At 37.4% G+C, this 23,073-nt stretch overlaps 2 protein-coding genes across 4 annotated transcripts in view; one reads left to right on the top strand and one right to left on the bottom strand.

The window, feature by feature from the left end:
- The window catches only part of LOC136257312 (bromodomain and WD repeat-containing protein 3-like), a 28,589-nt gene extending 17,952 nt beyond the window's left edge, over window positions 1–10,637 (bottom strand). For 2 of the 3 annotated variants that reach the window (XM_066050429.1, XM_066050428.1), the window contains exons 1-14: window positions 10,551–10,637; window positions 10,385–10,443; window positions 10,270–10,299; window positions 10,081–10,140; window positions 9,876–10,017; window positions 9,723–9,818; window positions 8,693–8,784; window positions 5,229–5,303; window positions 3,824–3,964; window positions 2,324–2,404; window positions 2,108–2,211; window positions 1,599–1,669; window positions 394–494; window positions 87–127 (exon numbers count right to left, since the gene is read on the bottom strand). In XM_066050429.1, the coding sequence (XP_065906501.1) occupies window positions 87–127; window positions 394–494; window positions 1,599–1,669; window positions 2,108–2,211; window positions 2,324–2,404; window positions 3,824–3,964; window positions 5,229–5,303; window positions 8,693–8,784; window positions 9,723–9,818; window positions 9,876–10,017; window positions 10,081–10,140; window positions 10,270–10,299; window positions 10,385–10,443; window positions 10,551–10,581 (1,124 nt within the window). In that variant the 5' untranslated portion in view covers window positions 10,582–10,637. The remainder of the gene's footprint in view (window positions 1–86; window positions 128–393; window positions 495–1,598; window positions 1,670–2,107; window positions 2,212–2,323; window positions 2,405–3,823; window positions 3,965–5,228; window positions 5,304–8,692; window positions 8,785–9,722; window positions 9,819–9,875; window positions 10,018–10,080; window positions 10,141–10,269; window positions 10,300–10,384; window positions 10,444–10,550) is intronic. The other variant, XM_066050430.1, reaches the window with a different exon arrangement.
- On the top strand, window positions 10,598–22,782 carry LOC136257318 (small ribosomal subunit protein uS9m-like). Its single transcript, XM_066050450.1, has 13 exons — window positions 10,598–10,763; window positions 10,848–10,919; window positions 10,969–11,026; window positions 12,360–12,472; window positions 13,998–14,060; window positions 14,115–14,145; window positions 14,195–14,274; window positions 16,325–16,492; window positions 17,670–17,795; window positions 21,697–21,919; window positions 22,272–22,352; window positions 22,558–22,636; window positions 22,696–22,782. The coding sequence occupies exons 1-13, from the start codon at window positions 10,662–10,664 to the stop codon at window positions 22,706–22,708; spliced, it is 1,209 nt and encodes a 402-aa protein (XP_065906522.1). The 5' UTR covers window positions 10,598–10,661; the 3' UTR covers window positions 22,709–22,782.
- Window positions 22,783–23,073: the final 291 nt, after the last annotated feature.

The raw sequence follows: 23,073 nt of genomic DNA on the forward strand, positions 1-23,073 counted from the left end.
CACACTTCTAAATAAGGTAGGAATTATACAGTGTACATCCAGTTGATCTACTATCCTCATACTACATACAGTACATAGTGACTTACGATGAACAAGTGTGTCCAAACTTGACTATCATGATACGATCCTGTCATGACGTAAATACAATATGTTACATATGTCACTACCACTACAGACTTCAGTTTAATTCTGAACAACATTTGCTACATACGTGCGTATGTATGTATGTATGTAGCACTCTTAAATATGAATGATAATCAAACAGACCAGGACTAGCTATTGTCACACACTTGTATACACTGTATGTATGCCTGCTTATCAATGGTAAATCAACAGTACATTACAGTAAGTCAAAAACAGATCAAGAACAATCAAGGCAGATCATTGACTTACCGTGTGTCCATGCAGTTCCCATGGCTCTGGTGTGGGGGTGGGATACATGTTGTATACTCGGACCATGTGATCTGTACCACCAGTGACAAAATAATGACCACCTAGTAACAGAATATGACGACAATTATCAGCTTCTACTATATTGCACATATGTAGAGGATACACAGAACTACAGGTGTACATAAGCTCACCTACTACAGAGTATATGTAACAAGTACACAAAAAAATTTGGAATTTTCATCTAGAGTAGGGACCATAGCACATCGATAAAAAGTACTGAAACAAGCTGGATATTAAATCACAGTAAAACAGTAAGAAGTGTTATATCCCTACTGTGCATTTCCCTTATGGTACGTATCTTGAGCATGGTAGGGATATAACACTTCCTATTGTTTTACTGTGATTTAATATCATGGACTACTCCAACTTGTTTCAGTACTTTTGATCAATGTGCTATGGTCCCTACTCTAGTTGAAAATTCCAAATTTGTTTGTGTACTTGTTTGTTAACTTTTTTGTAAACAATTATTATGACTGGTGAACCCACGCATACCACATCTGAAATGGCACCACACGGCCCAGCTATATCAATTATCATCTGAAAAGTGAAGTATCCATTATGCTTCGCTGTCAGCTATGTTCAACCTGTTACACAGCATTTCGAATCAAGACCTGTTCAAAAAGCACCTCTGCAATCAAATACTGTAGCTACTATATAAAAACACAGATGATTTCCGTTACGAAGGGAAGCCATCATGTGGTATTACCAAATCAACACTTTTCGCTGTCAGCTAAGATAAACAGGACACAAAGGAAGACACTGGTAAGTCCATGAAGAATGCATTGTATGTACTGCGATGTGTCAAAGGCACCTGTCAGGTTGAAGTAATGTCGAATAGTGAAAAAACCGAGCCTGTAGCCTTAGCCAGTTACACTTGTCTGAAGGCATCAGTCAGTCAGTTTCGTTAATTTTTCTTTTTTAAATTCCATTCCATAGCAGCTCGCTGAAAGCATTTTGGGTTGATTTGAAAGCTTGTTTGGGCTTAGTGTTTACCTAACCATGCAATACTGCCTCATTGTTGTCTGGGAAAATTTTTGGGTGATGTTATTTCATGGGCCACGCCTACTCCTTTGTGGTCCCTACTATGCAGTACTATTGTACTGTAAGATAAAATTGTACATGTAACTGTCTAATCAGATACATACCAGGACTATACGCTGAGCAAACTGTTTGGTCTCCAACTCTTGTCTTCTCCATAATCTTAATAGGAAACTTGCTACAGTGAACACAACAGCTACGTACACATATTTGGCAATTACAAGGGAATGGTATATAGATACTACATACAGGTATTATTTTGGATGGAATTTTTTTTTTACAGAGTATTTAGTGACAATATCAAATTAGAATATTTTGTTAATACAGCTGCAGTTCTCCTTGCTAAAATGGATTTGCTATTCTTAATACTAGTACTTTGACATATTCCTTTACAGCAATTTTCAGAGAACTTCGTGTAGTCTATTGACCTACAGTGTACATATACACCTGCATACTATAGGAGTACAGTTTAGATAACACTTGTGGTTATGGAGTAGTGGGAAAGTAGAAGTTATATGCACAGTGCTGTGTACACTACAATCTGTCATATATAAGTACAGGGTGTACAGAGCTGTGTAATCTGTCAGTACAGTACGGTGGTCATGCAGACACTCACTCAAACTCGTTGGTGGTAGTGTTATAGGACCAAATGAAGAGGTGACCATCAGAACTGGTAGAGGTGAGCAAGCCATGACAATCTTCATAAATTATTGGTGAAAACTGACAGAAATAAATGTGACCAATAGTATACATTATACAATAGCAGTGAAATTTATGTATATACTGAGATTTGTAAGCACTTGCTTACTCCACCACACACACAGACACACACCTGTAATGATGTAATACTACCATGGTGACCAGTCAACACAGCAACTGGAGCTGAAGTTTGTGCACACCACACCCTGATTGTCTATAATAACAATCCTCACATAACACTATGTAGCACACACACTAAGGCTCAAACGATTAGCCGAATATTCAGATTAATATTTGTTTGTTTTGTAGCCAAATAATAAAATTAACAAACGATTATTCGCATGTGATCATTATATGGTGACACGTGATTAGCTGTCAGTAATTAACGAAGTGGAAGGGATGCTAATGAAAGTAACAAACAGAAAGGACTATGGTGATAAAGTGAAGAGTAGTGATAGAATTAGGCAGCCACTAATTGGTGAAGATGAATCGCTGTAAGTGCAAGACTTTGTCTGGTATGGATTTGTGGCTTACTTCTACTTTACTTTCTATCACAGTATCGCTGTGAAAATCCCTTCAAAAAGGGGATTATGGCATTTTTTTCTTAGTAAAGTTATTCATACGAAGTCACAAAGCTGTTTGTGGTTATTTGTAGGCTTCTCAGTAGTGGCCACCTTAATTACTGAATTGCAATGAAACCTTATACCGATTATTTGACTGATTTTGTTAAACCCGAGCGAACATTTGAATACGGTAAACCAGTGTTCGTTTGAGCCTTAACACACACATACACCTACTACTACATAAAGCAAAGCCTACAGCAGCCCTACAAAAAACCAGCTATTGCTGTCATTTAGCCAGTAATGGGATGCCTCTGAGCTTGAGCCTTGTGCAGGTAAATCCTCCTGGGGCATGGCTAGTAACCCGCAGCAGGTCTTATACAAGGAATTACAGCAGACTCTATTTTTAACCAGCATATAAAGGTGTCTTGATTTTACTTAGTGTTGTTTTAGTTCTAGGGTACTAGAACTAAAAGTATTTTTAGCACAATAAGTTATTTTCAGTTTTAGTACGTATACCAAAATTAAGTTGAAATTATGAGGTACAGCTGTACGTGTTATGGTTCTAAAACTGAAACTAAACTACTGTAAATCCAATGGAGTTTTTGATTCAAAATCTAAAACTAAATCAAAACCTTGAGAATTTTTGGTTCAAGAGCTAAAACTGAAGGAAAATTTACTGAACTTTTGATTCTATTATTAATACAAAATTAAAGAGTTCAGACAAAAGGAAATATGACAGTGTATTCTAAAAGGTAAAGACCACTGCCAATTTTTACAATTTATTGGAGTTGCTTTGTCCTGCAAGTGAAGTCATAAAATCTTTTAATCTTATTTATTTACTCTTTGTTAGCTGTCAACAATACAACATAAACTCCTGGGTACTACAACTAAACTAATCTGCAAACTGGGGTTCTAGAACTAATACTAACTAAAATTGTTCTTATACAGTAATTGAGTACTAAAACTATAACTAACCCAAAATGATTTTGCAGTACTAAAGCAACACTATGGAAGTGCTCTATGAATTCATACATGTACGTAGGGTCTTCAAAGAAGTGGTGTGTACAAACCTTGTCAGTGCTGCCTGAGGCAATCAAGGTGTTGTTATGGTTGATGGAGATGTCGGACACTTCCCCAGAGTGACCCCTCAGGGTGGCTAGAAGTCTCCCCTCATTAGCTGACCACACCTTCAACAGACAGTCATCTGCTCCCTAATTATACACAAGAAAAAACATGTGAAAACTAAACAATAAGATGGGAAGGGTTTACAATAATAGCACACACATACACAAAACACTTCATCAGCAACGTACATTACATTGATCTTGCCTAACTAAGTTGATTACCATATACCATATTTGTCAAACTAAATGTAGCCATGTGTGCACTGGACCAAACAGGAACCAATTAACTCAGTTCACTATAGAACACTCCTCTGGGTCCATTTAAAATACTGGTGTGCTAAACCTAAACTATACAATACAGGAACACATAATAGTTATACGGGTACAAAGTGGAGTCTATGAAATTTATAAATTTCATAGATTCCACATGCATTGTGCCCGTATAACTGCTTTAGACTCTATTCGCATTACACTCAGATTACTTACTTCATCCACAGCTGTTTCTGCTGTAGGCTCGGCAAGAGCAGCTGGTTTTCTTGTGATAATACTAGCGCTATGGCAACTATGCGTCCTCACGTGACAAAATAATAGCGCTCGTTAAATCACTGCATGTGAACAATGCCTAGCAATTGGATAAGCCTAGATTTTGAGCATGTGTTATATTGTGCCTGAAGGCATGGAGTATATTAGAAAACAAGGTGGAGTATATGAGATTTATTACCCACCCAAAACAGCCTAAATAGAGTCTAAATGTACATATACACACTTGTACAATCACTTCCAAGATTGTGCGTTGCATTAGAGTCTAAATAGCTTGAGCATATAAAAGCACTAAAGTATAGTGTCTATGAACTCCTTTTGAATGTACTGCCGTACTTGTGTCTTACTGTACTATTTCAAACTGTATGAATTTTCCATGGAGAGTTCATAACATTAATAGTGTATGAGGTGTTTTATCATACCATATATAGCCTAGGAACCAAATGGAGGGGAAGATAACAATACAGTACACAAAGTGGAACAAGCACTACTGGATCTACAGGCTACCTCTCACATTCAGTGGTCAAACCTGAGGAGACTACATATTACACAACATACAGGTCCACACACTACTGTTGTGTAGTGTACATAAACTAATGACAGAGCCTCCTCTAATCCATGAGAAACTATACAAATAATCATTCATTATACATGTGGTTATTTGGTTATTGTATGTAGATGGTGGAGATAAGTACGTATAATAATAATAGTTAATAGGAGTTTTGAAGGGAGTTAATCTCAGCTACATTGTATTAGGTATACTGTAAATACATACAAACTTCACTATAATACAAGTAGTTCTAGTACTCACTGTAATGACTCTCTGTCCTGTCCTATCAAACATACAACAGTAGACTGGAGCTAAGTGTCCCAAGATGGAGACAAACTGTAGAATACAATATACATACCTATAGTGCCTGTATATGTAATTACATGCACATACAATAAACACACACACACACACACACAAAGCAAAGTCTATGGCAGCCATACAAAAAACAGGTATTGCTGCCAAGTGAAGGATGCACCACTTAAGCACTTGAGCCTTGTGCAGGCAAATCCTCCTGGGGCAGGACCGTGGCTATTCAAAATGTAACATTATGCATTAAAAAAATTTTTTTATGACTATCTGTAAACTATGCTTTTTTTTATAGGTGTGGAAACTGGTGCCTACATGCAGTTCTGGGTTAACATCTCCTTACCCCTCAAGTTCTGATACAACAACATTTTCGCTGTTCTACTTGAATGGAGGCCTCCTAGAACAGTTTGCTCTGGTAGCTAATTCTTCCCAAGAAATCCGACCGCCATTACAAATTACAGCCAGTGGTATAAAACTATGTAGCTACAGGTAATTTTAAAACCACAGTTATACATGTAATCCTTTATAATTAATATTGTCTTCTTGTAATTTTACCAATCATTACCCATTTTATGAATTGCCACCTAGCATTAACTGTTACCAGCACAACGATAATAAATACAGATGGCTGTAAGAGGGCACTATAACCTCAGGGAATCCATCGGACGGAACTATCGTGAGCTATGCAGTGTAAAACTGCCAATAGTCGCTAAAGTAACAGAAAAGTTGTACCCTATTGAAGTAGTTGAACATGACGGTTCAAGGGTGAGAATCCACTACTTACAGATAGGCTACGATGACAGTACTGATGAATGGAGATACTCGGCTGATCTAGTTCAACTAAGGTCTCCCTTAGCTACTGAGAACAATCCACTGCTTACTGAGGACAACCAGTCAGTTGATGAAAACAACAGTACACCAAAAATACAGTCATACAATCTGTATGATGAGCTAAGAATAAAAATAAAACCAGTCCTTGTGTGTGGAAGAAAGCAGTCTCCTTCCGTCATGAATATTGGCTTTGATGTACTCCTGTTCAAAGGCGGGTTAGAAGCTGTTGGAAAGGCAAAATGTGTTGTACGTGGTAGTCAGCATTATCAGCTGGCAAACTATCGTGATCTTGATTCACTTCTGGGACCCAACTGGCACTACAGGGGAATTAATGGCCAAGGAGATTATGGCTATGCAATTCTTGCCACTGTTGAATATTACATCAGTAAAAGAAGGAGAATCACAGAGTATTATCCATCTACAAATAAATTGACCCATTCTTTGGTAGCTTTTTCAATTGTGCTTGAATCACATTTGTTTGATAGTTTTTAAATTATATTGTAGAAATCTTTCCACACTTGTATATCCCTGGCATTTGGTAGTGGGCATTTGGTAGTGGGCATTTGGTAGTGGGCATTTGGTAGTGGGCATTTGGTAGTGGGCATTTGGTAGTGGGCATTTGGTAGTGGGCATTTGGTAGTGGGAAGAGTTTTTCTATGTCAATATTTTGGAACAATCTATGCTTTTCAGGCCCTGTCGAGTGACGTCTTTTCACCTGTGATCCAGTTGAAGTGTATTTTGCATGTTTTGTTCAATTTTTTTTTGTATGCGGTAGCATTAGTTGTTGTTTTACTGTAGGAATCCAGAAGTCAAAAGTTGTGGATTAACAAATTGATTAATTAAAACATCAGCTAATCTCAAGAATAAATGCAAAGTGTCTATATACTAACTTTTTAAATTGGCATAAATGGAAATAGTGGTTTATTGCTGCAATTATACTTGTGTCTATTTGATTTTCCCAGTTTGGGTTTGGAGGTGATTTCTTCAATTGTTCTCACTCCATTTTGAGACTCTACAAGAGACCAAGTTTTACTTGTATATATCCTACAATCTTTTCTTGGACACTTACATGCACCATATACAACTGTACTAGTGGCTGAATATAAGCCACACACCATGGCAAGGAATTTCCAGTCACCACCTAAAAACAGTTCAATTCCAAAAGTTATACCATCAATGTGAACTTCTTTTTTTTGAGTGCTGATGCTTCTTTAATGACATTTTTGCAAATATACTGCAAAATTTTCACGTTTCAGTAGTTCTGATGATGGCTATAGGATGTCGGATTCAGCTCTTTTTCTAGGATCGTAAATGCAAAATCTACAACAGTCAATCCCCTTGCAATTTGAGTCCCATCTCCCGTCAGTTTGATTCGAAAATTCCTGTGTGTGCTAGTTGTATATGGTAAAAGATGTGACAAACAAGCTGTTACACATGCATGCAGACTCATTTGTACACCCATAGTGTTATTTGGTGTGTTTGTGATGGTTAAAGTTGAGTTCATTGCTTTGATGGTTTTTTGTATTTGTGAACTGTTTGGTAGCTGTTGGTGTAACATATGCAATTCATGATATGCTGCATTAGAAATGCCATATTTGTCTTTACTAAAAGGGTAGAATTTAGCTTTTCACTAATAGGTAGTGTTTTGCTCTGTTTGAGAAAAAGTACCTTTTTTATATCTAGCACTTCTCTTCCTTCTGTATCGACATTCATCATTTCAACGTTGCACACTTTCAGTTTTAGTGTTTGCAAACAAAATTTATTGCTGTTTTTAGGCTTTCTGCTATGCATTTTTTCTCTTTAATTTTATGCTGCCTGCTATAGTGTGCCCAATGCTTTGATGTTGGTTGATTCATTGGCTTCAGTTGAAGGGTGTGGTTACTTAGAATAGTTAACTCTTGCTGCTCACTTTGTTAATAGGCCAATACTTTGCGAGTTTCAGTCAACAGTACGCTATAAAACACAAAAATGCACCCACTAAATGTCTCAAAAATATGCCTTATTTGGTATCCAATGGCAGTACACTGTTTTCTAATCGATGCCGCCTGAAAAATCACGAAGGATGCCTTTGTGGCATGATGGCCATCACCAACAATTGATGAGTGATTATCTTCCCGCAATCTCTAATATAAAAAGTATTGTGAAAATTGATATGTCCTTTCAGTTTTTGGCAAAGTACGGCCAATTGCAATTTGCCTTGGATGTTTATTGGGCACCATGAGGAAGATCTTGAGTTGAGGATTTGTCAGCTAATCGAACATTTTGTATACAGTGAACGGAAAAGAAATTATCAAGAAGGTATGCAACATTTTAAGAGTGTTCTCATATAGTTATGCATAAATAACTTTCCGAAATTTTTTTTTTAACCGTAATGTACTGCAAATGCGTCAAGGTTTTTGATATGTAGCTAGTAACCCACAGGAGGACTGTATAGGTAGAGGTCGTGGAACCACAATGACCTCAACACTGCTAAGCAAGACAAGGACAGTTGGCCATTTGCTACCCCAGGCAGACACATACGCACGCACGCACACACACACACACACACACACACACACACACGGTGTATACACACTAACACACACCTTCTTAACAGTGGCACAAAAGGTAGATGTAGTTAGCAGATGATCTTTACTAGTCAAATCATGACAATACTGTCTTGTTAGTAGTGATGGTACTAGAGTGACAACACTAACATGTAACCAACCAATAAGACACACATCATCACGCAACAAACTACCACTACATGTGGTTACTGTGAGGTATCCAGCTAAGAATGAAGCGAATCATAATCCTATTATTGAACTATTCTTATTATGTACCTGTCCAAGTGGTAAACACACAGTGATAAAGCTTATCAAATGTTCACATATGAAATCAAACTAATTTCATAACACGCTGATCTGTGTTCTTGATATTGTGACCATGTCAAGCAGTAGGTCTCAAACTAAGAACCTTCATGACCAGTTAAAAGTTTGTTTGAGCCTACATTATAAGTAACACAAGCTATAGCAATTGAGATAAAGCACATATCATTATATGACATGTACTCCACTACTGATGTGTGTCTGTGTGTGCGTGTGAGATTCTACGAGTTAGCACACAGTTACGTAACTGGATATGCATACTGAAAACATTCTAATAAGCAGGTGATTTTTTAACAGTAGCACAACTGGTGAGCAAAAGCCTGCCTTATAGCAATAGTGGTAAGTTCTAGTCAGTCACACTTGCTACCATACTTTTATGGGATTTCACAAGTTTTCGACAGTTGTTCATTGTCAACTTATTTTGGTAAGTGCCACCACAGCACTTTAATTAATGTTCTTTCAAATAATACCATATAGCTAGCCTAAATATTTCGAGGGATAAATATTTCAAGGTTAAGCGATGTTGCTAAAATATATTTTTTGTGGATTGCAAACACTCCCAAAATGTATTATATTATATGGAGATCTAAACATTTCAAGGATAAAATTGTCACTAGTAAACCCCAAAATCAGAAAAAATTCTCCCTCAAAATATTTAGCATAATTATATGGTATAGTTGGTATCCTCCATTATACTACATTCAAACAACGATAACAAGTACAAATACTTTCAATAACAAGTACTTACTGAAACATTTCCCCACTAAATCTCCATGGTGACTAAGATTAAACTCAGCATGTCTGGCCACACAGCTAACTGTTGATGATAGCTTAACACAAACACCTTGTATTAAAAAAAAAAAATGTCTTGAAGCAAATTGAAAAGTAGCAATACAAGTACCTTGTGTTTTGTTGACTGTAGAAGAAGTCAGGAGAGAATTCAGTCCAGGTAGAGTGGTGTATTCATGTCTGTTTAGTAGAACATTCAGCGACTCCAACAGCGACACGAGATGTGATGGCGTGACGTCACTATTTGTTCTTGCCTACGAAAATATTTTAACACGCTCCTATCACTTTTCAAATATTTAATTTTGTATGGCGCTTACCACATCTGAAAAGGCTTGTTCATGTACGTTTCCCTTCCAGTCGAGTCGTTTAGGAAGAAGCTAAAACAGGTTGTAAAAGTAAGATCAACAATAAGGCTACCCCTAAAGCGTATAAACGACACGAATAACATTCTGCTACCACCGCAGAAGCACCATTCACTAAAGCAACAAGAAAACATCTCCTCTAACCTTTTTCTTCTCAATCTCCTCTATTAGTACCTGTATAAACACAAAGACACGGCTAAAAACATATTCTTAAGAACCCGGTTTTAAACTTTTTGCGCGAGCAAAAAGTTGGGCGTACCTTCGCTGCGGAACTAAGTGGAGAATCGCTTAGAAAGTGTGCGATCAAGAAATACACCTCTGCAAAGAGACACAACACGCACAAAATAAAGCAACATTCAACCCATATGCCCCACAGGTAAGCTTAAAAACACAGAAAATCTTAATAAAGTACACCACTGAATTACCGGATAAGTCTACGGTGTTTTTCTGATCCATTCATATCAGGCGACTTGAACTGGTGGGCTTTAAAAATAATTCTAATTGCGTGGGTGGAACACTCAATTTACGCCTAAGCAATGGCTCGATTTTTGAAGTCCTATCAGTACGGGATAGCAGCTCTCCAGAGTGTGCGTGTGCTTGAAACAATATCAGCTAGGACGACACCGCCTGGATCAAAGGTAATTTGCGTAGCTACGAACACAGGTGTTTTGTGTAATATAATTGTGACAAAGTTGGTATAATAAACAAGTGTCTGTTTGTAGCTTTTACTTAGTCGATGTTCTACTAATGTTCTGTCTTTCGAGCAGCGAGCTTTACAGGAAAAAGGAAGAAAGGTAGTGTTTTGATTCTAATTGATTCGTGCAAGTATTTTTTAACTTTTAGACTAAGCACTTGTCTAAAGAGGAAGCCAAATTTGAAAAACTGAGAGCTTTGGAGGAAAGTATGTTCTATTAACAATTTACATGTACATTTTAGTAGAAAGTGTTTGTGTGTGTGTGCGTGCGTGTGTGTGTACTTGTATGCAGGCCATAGCATTTTTAGTAATTGGCAACTCAACTATACCGTGCACATGTTCATAAATTCAAACATTAACATGTGAACACACAATGGTACCAACTAGTATATCAGTGACAACGGTACATTGTACACAGTGGTATGCATAACAACGATAATCTAGAGCCCTTAACATAAGTCCTAGAAATTTGGCTCATTTGTAGTACTGCTTGGCCCACTTTTAGCCATTTTCTTACAGCTCGGCTCACCATCCTGAAATGTGGACACTTTGGTATCAGCATGTGCTTCAATTAATTTAGTACATACATACAATCATGCATTCGTAACACTACGTATATACTTCAAGCCTATTCTAGCGAGTAAACGTTTCACAATTATGTAATACTAGTGTAGTTACTGCAATAGTCAAAGTGTACCAATTTAGGGTTCCTACATATATTATAGTTGCTATTACAATGAAGAGAAACTGATTAATAATACCAGAGCTTTCCCCAGCAAAATAAAGTAGGGCAGTAGAAATGTCAATTTGTTACCAACATCAAAGTCAATTTGTTAATTATATACATTCCTTTTACCACATCAAAGTCATTTTGTTAATTTTACACATTCCTTTTACCAAGAATTTTGAGTAAAGTAGAGCAGTGCTGCACTACTCTTTAGGTCCAATACATACTGTTGATTGTTCCCTCATCATCTGAAGAACAAAAGAAATGGCCACCTGCTATTGATTGCTTGTACAAAGACAAGTTTTGCTGGAACTCACAGTAAGCAGTATTGGAAGAAGACTTTGCCATAAGGAAACATATTATAGAGTAATGATGGAGACTTGACTTACTTGTTTTATCTGCTGTTGCACTTGTAATGCTTGTTTTAGCAAATTTTACCATTTAAATGTGTTTATTGCTTAATAACAACTTTCTGATGAACAACATGTCAGTGAAGTTCCATAGTCCATACAGAACTATGGTGGGGCCTGTCTAAGCTGCTCACATTCAGATGGATTAGTTTATTAATTTCCCACTTGGACATTTTAAGCTGTTCGTATTAGAGAGGTGGTCTTTCTATATGCTAAGACAGGTTCCACGTTACATCTACTGTTTTACAGTTATATGTAGTTTTACGTATGGTTGACTTGCAGTTTGACACTGTATAGTACTTGAAGCCTGACAGTTGTTGGGTTAAGGTTGAGGTCTGTGATAAGGTTTCATTGTGTATCTAAATTGACTCTATTAATTCCAGTTACACTCTTCACATTGTAGTGGTCACTGATCCAGACATCAAGAAAGAGATTGAAGCTTACTATGAGGGAAGGAGAAGACTTGCTATAATGATGGGATGTGACCCTGAAACATTCACCGAACAAGATGTTAATGTGAGTCCATATAAGTTTTAATCAAGACAGACTAATATGTTAAAGTGGTACAATAAATGTGAATGAATCTGTGAAAACCCAACACAATTGTGCTAGCCTAAATTTACAGTATAAACCATTGAATACAATGGGTGAAATACTTGTGTATCATTACAAAAATTCCGTAAATTTTTTCAACGCTTTGTTCACAGTAGAGAAAGGGCCTAATAACAAACACCTGGATATCATAAGAAGAGTTCGAAAATCTTTGTTTTGTTGTAGTAAACCCAAGGATATGCAAGTTATGGGCGTTTGTTTACATCACATCAAAACAACAGTATACAATTGATTTTTCTGTACTTATTTTGTCTTCATACATAGTGAAGAAAGGTGACACAAGTACACACTTACCCAGTGATTGCTTCCCCTATTCATGGTGAATAAGGTGGCATAAATGTCAACTCCATATGTCATTCTGCTCATCAGTTACGCCTGTTTTACTAAGCTCCCGTAATTTATTTTTCCTGTACTTGGTGTTGTACAAATCGATTTTTCTGCTTTTACTACTCTACAGGGCTGTAACACAAAGTTATTGACATATGAGGCTGAAAATTTGCCAGAGCATATACTTGGCTAAGTAGATTATAAATATTAAATAAACAGAATTTGAAAATGCGTGATTGTGTTGGGTTTTTACAGATCCGTTCTAGTGATGTATAATAATATCGATAGCGTGATAATCATATTGCAGTAATCCATTATTGTAATAATATGATAATAGCGTGTGATTATCATGGGTGAAAATCAGATATTCTTTCTGTTACAATTGAAGCATTGTTTGATTATTAACTTTATTTTGATTACCTCGCAAGATTTGCTGTATTTCTGAAGATTTGCTCTCTCGCTATATTAATATTTTGTTACATTTCAGTATGGCATAAGACCAATAAAATTACATGATTGTATTGTCATGAAAGTATCGTGATAATACCAAAAGTCATTATAGCACATCACTAATCTGGTGACAAATAGCTGCTATATATATTTTAGCTCCTGGGAATAGGTCCATTCTATTGATACATGATCCCATGATGATTCTGATAGCTTTTTACATACTGTAGACGTACAAATTTTTGAGACACACACACACTACACACACACACACCAGTATCAGTGGCACACACTAATAGCTAGGGATAACCATGCCACATAGAAAAAAGAATTTTCTCAGAAGAAGAAAGTTTGCAGTACACCTCGACATTTTGGGACCATGCAAGAATATCTGGCCCAGTTTTGCTGTATTATAGTTACAGAGGTATAGAGCCCGACCATACCTAGCTGTTGGGATGGAAATATTTGTCCAGATTATGGAAGGTTTGTTAGTTGTGTTCTTAATTTTAATTTGCCTTAGCCTGGCCTGTTATTGTTGAGGATAGGGATAAGTAAAAACATTAAAACTTTGTGTCTTGAATTTTTTTAACTGTACGGTATAGCTATGTATCTGTACTTTATCTGTTTTTGTTGTTTTTTTTTGTTTTTTTTTTAGAATGCAATCAGATACCTTCTACCATCTGGTTTGTATGCTAAAGATGCTAGACCTTTTCTAAAGGTATGTGTTGTAATATTTTCCTTAAAAGGTAAAACTAAATTGTTCTATATTTAGCATCCACTAGAGTATTATCCCAAGAAAAATAGTAAGCAAAACTTGACACGTGTTTGTGTTATTTTGTGTGTGGCTTGTAGCACAATCTGTTGATGCAGATGGACGACCATTTGAAGCAGGATTTTTTACTGGCTTTCCAGCCTATCATAATCTAGTATATGTGAGTGAATAAGTGTACACACTACACAGTAATACAGTGAAACTTCAGTTAGTTAGTTGTCATCTTTTTTTAATAATGATACATCAATACCAATACTAGTATTAGCATGTGGCCTATTACTTGTATCAGTAAAGCCTGATAGCAACTGATGCTATGTTGACATCACTACATCTTTGCAAGATGACAGTGTGCATGACCAACAAGCTAGCCCAGTTATTAGTATAGTGGAAAGGGTAGTAGAGTATGAATCATCAAACTAAACCAGTGAAGTACATTATTAGCCAGCTGGCTTATTGTGTATTATTGAAATGGATTGTTGTTTCTTGTGTACGAAGTATCAGTGTTGGATTGGTATCAGCTATTTTTCACTAACATTACATCAATATGTGATATCATAGTGAAAATGTTCGGTTGAATGTCCAACCAGCAACAGAAGTGAGAGCAGAAGCCACAATAAAGCTCTAGCTACACAATCAAAGCTAACAATGGACCATTGATATGATAAAACCAAGAGTTAGTAATAATACTATTATTAACTCAATAGGCTATAACCAGTGTCATGCCAAAATGCATCCCAGCAATTTTGTTCAGGGATCATGTGATCACCACATGTAAAGCAAGGACTGTTCTAATACTTTTGTGCATACGTTGACAATCTGTGAGGATAAATTTACAACTTTGTGCATTGCTTCATGAAAAACAAAGGTTTAAGGTGAAAGGAGCTAGCAAATTTAGTCTTGTTAGGACATACGACCACTCAATATGAAATGATTATTTCTGTCTCTGGCACTGGATCAACTCAGCAATGTAAACCAATGAGGAGTTAACTTTAGTAGTCCTTGCCTGTTTCTTTTAGCTGTGGAGAAGCCACTAACAGAATAATAGCTACTGGCCATTGATAGTGTAACTTCCGTCTTCTTGTTAGAGTTCTTTGGTATTCATGAAGATAACCTGTGACTATATCAAAATGCTTAGTATGACATTAAATGAATACCCTGTAATGACCACCTCTTTATAGTGACTGTTTTAAGTAGGTCCCTAGCATAGCTAAGGCACACTTCGTGACCACATTAAGACTTTACAAAAGCAAAACTTATTATTCTCACTGGTGACCATGTTACTGAAGTTTCACTGTACCTACACTCATGAACAATTACTATAGTATGTATGTGTTGAGCTGAATCCTCAAAAGCATTTAATAACTCGAAGTGTATATTTAGCCGGTACCGGTTTGCAAACACTAACGGCTATTGTGCCGGCACTAGTAGGTTGCCCCGAGCATTCAACTTTAGGGCACGCGTCTAGTAGGTTGCCCCGAGCATTCGACTTTAGGGGATGCGAAAAGTAGTTCCTTAGCGTTAGGGGTAGGCTAGGGTTCAGCTTTGGTTTCTTCTTCACTCTTGTTATATATAGAAGTCACTTCAGTCGGATGTTTATAACGTAGAAACTAAATAATATGACTAGCTGCAGCACCAGTGGTATAATCGTTACAAACATTGCTTATGAGTATGGATGCCCGGGTTCGAACCCTCGCTTAGACAACTTTTTTTTTCGCTTTCTTAGGTTTTTTGTACAAGTTTTTTTTAATGCACGTAACATTCTAAGTATTATACCCTCCACTGCCGGCAAAATAGCCGGCAAAACAGTGTAACCGGTACCGGCTCTATATAACCTGCCTTAATAACTCATGGATGTAATTACACAGGTCTTGAAATTTGACTCATTTGTAGTACTGCTTGACCCGCTAAAAATATTTCAAAATCTTTTTGTCCAAATGTCTGACATAATATTTACAGCCAATCAAAATTTTCACAATACATTTCCTGTGGGGAAGCCATATAAGTACAGTGTCTGTTACAGCCCTTTCCCGAACTTGTAATGGAGCCAAACCGTATGTGTCTGTTGTTACCTTTGCTGTTACCACTAATCATCTGATTGGCTGAAATGTTAACTCTGTTGGAAAAAAATCCACTTTTAATTTTTAACTGTTTTTTCAGGATTCAGCTCAAACTTGTACATACTATAAGTATATGTGTGTGTGTTCTCTTAGGAAGTATTAGAGCATACTAGACAGTTAGATGAGCTGTATACAGCCAGGAAGTCAACTGATAAAGGTTCAGACAAGTCCGGGACAACTTCCAGCAATCCTAACCTCTCAAGATGGTTACAACATAACCAAATGCAAGATCTACTGAAAGAAAAGATTACAGAACAGCAGGTATGTACAAAAGGCACATCCCACTCATGAGTTTGTTGTTGTGGTATAAAATGGTGGCTGTGTGCTACTTTGTTTGGTCTCTAGCCTTGCAACTATGGTCAGCAGACCAAAACAAGGGTTTGATTTATTTATTTTCTTTGAATTCTGTATCTGGTTGATTGTGTTCTCTTGTTTTTTTTTTTTGTTTTTTTTTTTTTTAATGCTGTATTAAATTTTGATGTTGAATGGAATAAGACTATTCCATAAAGGTGATTTTTGTTCCATATGGTATTTCTATGATGGTTTTTAAATCTGGCATTTTTATCAGCACAAGTTTCATCAAATTTGTGACCGTCTCAGCAAAAACCTGACTTGAAGCACACGTATTGAGAAAAAGAGAATTTTAAAATAATTCATAAAATTATGCGTGCTACAAAGAAAAAATACGCAAGTTTTTATCAGGCCAGTACTTGAAGAAGGAAGACTGAAATTTATTAAAACTGTATACCATCTTATTCGCCTACTTATGGAGAGTTCGAAAATCTTTGCTTCGTTTCTGTAGCTGCAACGGTATTCATGTCACATACGTTTGTTTGTGATGCAGTAAATGTAAACAAGATTGTCATTATTTCTTCTACTAAACCGCTTTTATATCCATATGCACAATTGACTACAGGGCTAACACTGTACCTTGGCTGATGTGCTACTCCGTGGTGAACATTTCAAGCCAAATTGCAACACTGTAGACTAATCCAAACGGAAGTTATGGCTGCGAATGTAAGTTCCTGTACTTTATTTTTGGTATAGTTGTTATACAAATCAATTATATTTGCTCTTCCTACTGTCTGGCTCTGTAATTCCAAAACTACTCACCACAGAAGGCTGAAACTTTGTTGATCCATTCCTTGGACACTGCAGATAATGCTGAGAAAATTTTTTAAAATTGGAAATTGTACAAACAAGTCAGATTTTTGCTGAGACGGTCACATTTGTCAACATCATGGAGCCTGTCTCAGTGACCACCTATATGATAAGGAATTATACAATAATTGTATATTTTTGCCTTTTGTGGTGACTTGTCACTCACATGAATGCATGAACAGAATTAGTATGTCACTGAAATGTGTCCCACTTGAGATTTTTAGTGTATGTTTTAAAGATGTACATTTGTACATAGAACTGTCTTCTTTCCTTGTAGTACAAGTCAATTATAGAGAGACTTGACAGACTGGCAGCTCATCCACTGGCTGGAACAATACAAACATTTCTGGACCGTTATCGACGGGTGGTTGTTGTGCTGCAATCCAGGAAGAAAATGGAACAGGTGAGTAGAAGACAGAGCTTGAATGAATGTTAAATATCAATGTTCAGACACTCCCTTGTACTCTTTGTATGTATGATTACTCAACAACTAACATGATGATTTGTGACCCAGTCTGAGAATATCGGACTTATCACCCATGTCAGCAGATTCGATTTTTCACCCAGGACACACAGCTACATGAATAAACTATCTAATTCCACATTTAAAATCAGCTAGACTTGAGTGGTCTGGTTTTGCTGGCTGCTTTTCCCGAGCCCAGTGGCAATCTGTACGTGTGGTGTGGGGCCTTAATGGAGCTCTGGTCAGCCTGGGAATGACTGTATGTGGCTGTACCGCTCTGTGGTATTGAATAAGTGCCTCTGCTGTGAATTTTCTTTCATTTTAGCCAATTTCGAGACCACAATGGCTCAAAACTTGGCCTAATTCATCCCTTGGCCTTCCTTTTCAATTTTTGAACACCATCTTGCCCACCTTCCAGGGCCCCCACCTCCCACCTAATTTGCAGCTCGCCTGATACAGTCAACCTTGGTTTAAAAACTATCTAAAATGGCCGGAACCTTAGTTGTTGGCTACTTTCACAGTGGATGCTCTGGAAGGTAAGGAATTGGTGTAAAATGTGTGAAAATTTGGTACACATAGCTTCAACCATTGGTGAGCTACAACACACTAAATACTTAAAAACTGGTATTTCTCGATACTTTTAAATAGGCGATAAGCCGGTTTTGTCAGACTGGGTCACAATTGTGTTGTAATCATGTTCTGAGTTGTATCGTAGATAGTAAAACTATCAAAATTTAGTTAGTTTGTTGAAGAGTAATTCATCTAGATCAAATTAATTTGTGTTTCACAGATTATTTACAGTCATATCTACGTAGTAGTAGTGGCCCAGCAGGTTGTGGGGGGAATATAAACGATAAGTTTTGGGAGTGTTTCATTACACTATCATGAATCACGGTAGTAGTTCATAAAAGTGATTGCAGTAGAATATTTCCACAAACCCCTTATAGAGCAGTCACCTGAAAACCACCATAGAATGAGACTCGCTCATGAAATAACACTCAGGAGACTTTCTCAATCACTGAACTGGTATAGATGTAAAAAGTATCTAGGTAAAGTTTGGGGACATTCAAAAATTTCGAATCTATTGTTTCACATGCCTACAGCAAAATTTATCCACTTTAGGTGACTGTACGTATACAGTAGTGTTGTCACAATATATCAATACATCTATAGTATCGAGATATAGCCATCAAGTTGTATCGATGGTTGTGAGATAGAGTGCTGCTTACTATAATGATGTTGTGGGGGAGGACAAACGGTATATGATGGTGTAGTGTGGTAAACAAGCCAGCCACAAAGTAAACTGGGAGGTTTTAAGGTTTCTGTGTAGTGCCAGCCACTTTTCTCTACTATAAAGCAGTAGCAAAATGCATTTAAAAAACCGGATAAAAAAGAGAAGCTTTTGCTTGTGGTATACATCCAATCTAAATTTTAACTTACAATGAAGAGTATGTACAGGATTCTGTCCGGGAATTCCTGGGTGGTGGCCTAAAGTTAACATGAACTGAAATGCTGTGTGTTGTATTAGAGTATATTGCATGCTACATCAGTGATATGTGTAAGAATTGTACTGGTTGGATTTAAGAGGGTACTGATCGGATTTAAGAGGTACTGGTCGCTTTGAACCACTGCCAACCAGTGTGGGCAGAACCCTGTATGTACATGTTTGTCTTTGCAATTGTTACAGTTAGTTCTATACCATGATATATGTTTGTGTTGTAACATAATCCTTGGTGATACATGATATAGAGTTTTTCTATATCGTGGTAGCACTGGTATACAGTGATACTTACCAAGTCCTTCCGTATATCCATGAACATTAAAGTTCAATATCATTTTTACATCCAAATAAGTGCAACTCCTCCCCTTAAGTAAGGAAATGAATAGGATTCCCCTTAAGGTCAGCTCTTTTAACATACTTCACCTCACCATAGACCATGTTTACCAATGTAATGTACTGTAGAGTCAGTTATGAACATGCTCACCAGTTTATTAGGAATACCAAGAAGACTCCTGCCTTGTTCCCAAATGATAAAAAGTTACCGTATAGCTTAAATATTTGAGGGGGGAAATTTTCGCTGATTTTGCGGTTTTGGGGGTTATCAGCGAAAATTTTAGCCTTGAAATATTTAGACCTCCATATAGTCTATAATACATTTTGGGAGTGTTTGCAAATCTGCGAAAATTTTATTTTTAGTAACATTGCTCAACCTCAAAATATTTAGGCTATACAGTAGCTGGCTAGCTGATTTTGTGTATGCATTGCAAAAGTATGTTCACTGTGTAATGAATTATTCATTTATTTATTTATTATCAACTTTACCAGTTAAGTACTGGAGGGTGAACCCAGATGGCAGAACCTGTACGAGGTGTTTACCACTAACCTAGGAGCCTAAGCGAAAATTTTTGGTAAAATATCCTAAAGTGTAATGGGACTATCTTGACGCTTGCAATGAGCCTTTTCCATAATTGTGACCCAGTCTGGGAAAACCGGTCTTATCGCCCATGTCAGCAGATTGGATTTTTCACTCTGAACACAAAGCTACATGAATAGACTACCTAATTTCACAATCAAAATCAGCTAGACTTGAGTGGCCTGGTTTTGCTGGCTGCTTTTCCCAAGCCCAGTGGCGATCTGTATGTGCAGTGTGTGGCCTTAATGGAGCCCTGGTCACCCTGGGGATGGCTGTATGTGGCTGTACAGTTCTGTGGTGTTGAATAAATGCCTTTGCTGTGAATTTCCTTTCATGTTAGCCAGTTTTGAGACCTGAATCTCCCATGACTTGGCCTAATTCATCCCTACGCTTTCCTTTTATAATTTTTGAACAGCCTCTTGTCCTCATTTTGGAGCTCGCCTGATACAGTCAGCCACGGTTTTAAAACTATCTAAAATGGCAGGAAACTTAGTTGTTGGCCACTTGCACAGTGGATGTTCTGGAAGGTAAGGAATTGGTGTAAAACGTGTGAAAATTTGATACAAATAGCTTCAACCATTGACGAGCTACAACACATCAAATACTTAAAACCAGAATTTCTCGATACTTTTAAATAGGCGATAAGACCGGTTTTCCCAGACTATTTATTTGCTTACTTTAGAGGGAGAAGTTGTACTTATTGGGATCAGGCCCGTACGCAGGAATGTCAAAAGGGGGGTTTTAAATTGAAGCTGTAGGCAATCCTAGATTGTTATAGTTGGTGATGTAGTTAACAGTTTATCAGTCAGTGTCCTTCATCATTGCTATTCCAGGCTCTTATTAGAAAATATTTAACAAATTACAATTGGAATTAATCGAAATGATAATAGTAGCTCTCAGTGCAGTATGGTCATGAATGGTTCGATGGATGGCTCGATGGATGGCTCGATGGATGGCTCGATGGATGGCTCGATGGATGGCTCGATGGATGGCTCGATGGATGGCTCGATGGATGGCTCGATGGATGGCTCGATGGATGGCTCGATGGATGGCTCGATGGATGGCCTTATTAATAAATTGGTTTCTATGTACACTGATAACTTCGAAGCGCTATGGTTATTACCTGGAAGCCACAGATGGTTCAGATGGTAGAAGCCATGGAAGGAATGCTAGAACACAAATTACAGTTGAAAAGATTGTTTTACAGTAACAATAAAATTTCCCACTGAACCCCCTCGAACCCCCCCCCCCCCCCCCGGGTACAGGCCTGGGGATGTCAAATATGATGTTGAAGTTTAAAAGATCACACTCCATTAGACCATTACACTGTTTACACACTCCTTAAATTTTTAGACAATGTTCACTTCCAGACACAAATTCTATAGTGTTATGTATAGTTATTATCAAGTGGTTGTCATACTATACAGTTGGATGATAGTGGACTAGTACACACTACTGGTTATCGCAAGTCAGCTGTAGCCAACGTGACTGTGTCCAGAGGAGATGGAAAGTTTGATATTAATGGTCTCAGTCTGTTGGAGGCATTTCCACTGATTCAGTCAAGAGAACAAATTTTGTATCCGTTTGTAGTAGTGGATGGCCTGGGGCTGTTTGATGTCAAGGCTACTGTGGAGGGTGGTGGTAAAAGTGGTACGTATCCGTCTGTGTCTGTGTGTGTGGGTGGGTGGGTGGATGGAGAAGTAGCCTAGGATATCAGTGCACCTCTCTAACACTCGAGTCTTGTCAGGCAAATCCTCCTGGTACAGGGCTAGTAACCCACAGGACAAGTACCCCAATACTGCTAAGTGAGACAAGGCATTTGCTTTCCCAGTTAACACCAGGTATCCATTAATGCTACAGCTGAGTAGTGTTAGTTTGCTACCTGGCAATGACAGTGTTTCTCACTGGTGCTGGAGGCTTTGCTTTTTGTGTGTGTATTTCTGCCTGTCTGCATAAAATCAGTTACACTTGTACTATCAATGTTTTCATTGTTTGGTTACAGGTCAAGCTGGTGCCTTAAGACATGGTATTAGCCTTGCCTTAACAGCATTTGGTGAGAATTATTATGAAGTGTTTGAGAAAGGTAATTATTACTCTGTAACTTGTTAATGTGGACACTTGAAAACACCTGTGTACTGTAGACACTTAGTTAATTTACTTGTACTCCTTTAAACTGACTCAGGACACCTTGTAGTCAGGACACTTTTCATTGGTCCAAAAGATGTCCATATTATACAGGTCCCACTATCCACACTTAAGGGTGTGCATTATTTGGATGTTCTATGTAGCTAACTTGTTGATAAGAGACAGTCGAAGGAGAGAGAGAAAGAAACCTGGTCAGAGGAGAGCTAGAAAGAAGTTTACTTGGTAAGAACACCTCAGCATATTAAATATTACTTTATATGTATTGTTCCTTTTCCTTATAGGGTTAAGAGATAACAGCAATACTACACACATACATTAATGTACATGTCATTGATCTATTTCTATCAATTTAATATTTTGCACATGCAGTTTAGTGTAGCTTGATACCAAAATAGATCTGGTATATCATCCTGTGTACTACTGACCACTTCCTCTTTTAATTTGTTGTGGTCGTTTAGCTACGTGTTGTTTCCCAAGGAAAAATTGGTTGCAAGATTCTTGCAAGAAAACAGACATTTTCCATGCAAGAATCTTGCTTTAGAACTTGCAAGTCTTGCACAGGATTTCTCCCTGGGTTGTGTGATACAGCATACTTTGCCTTAGTAAATTCAGTTTTTCTCCTAGCCTTTGATCAGGGTTATCACCTCCATCCTTTGTTG

This window comes from Dysidea avara, chromosome 6 (assembly GCF_963678975.1).
Source record: "Dysidea avara chromosome 6, odDysAvar1.4, whole genome shotgun sequence".
Taxonomy (NCBI): Eukaryota; Metazoa; Porifera; class Demospongiae; order Dictyoceratida; family Dysideidae; genus Dysidea; species Dysidea avara.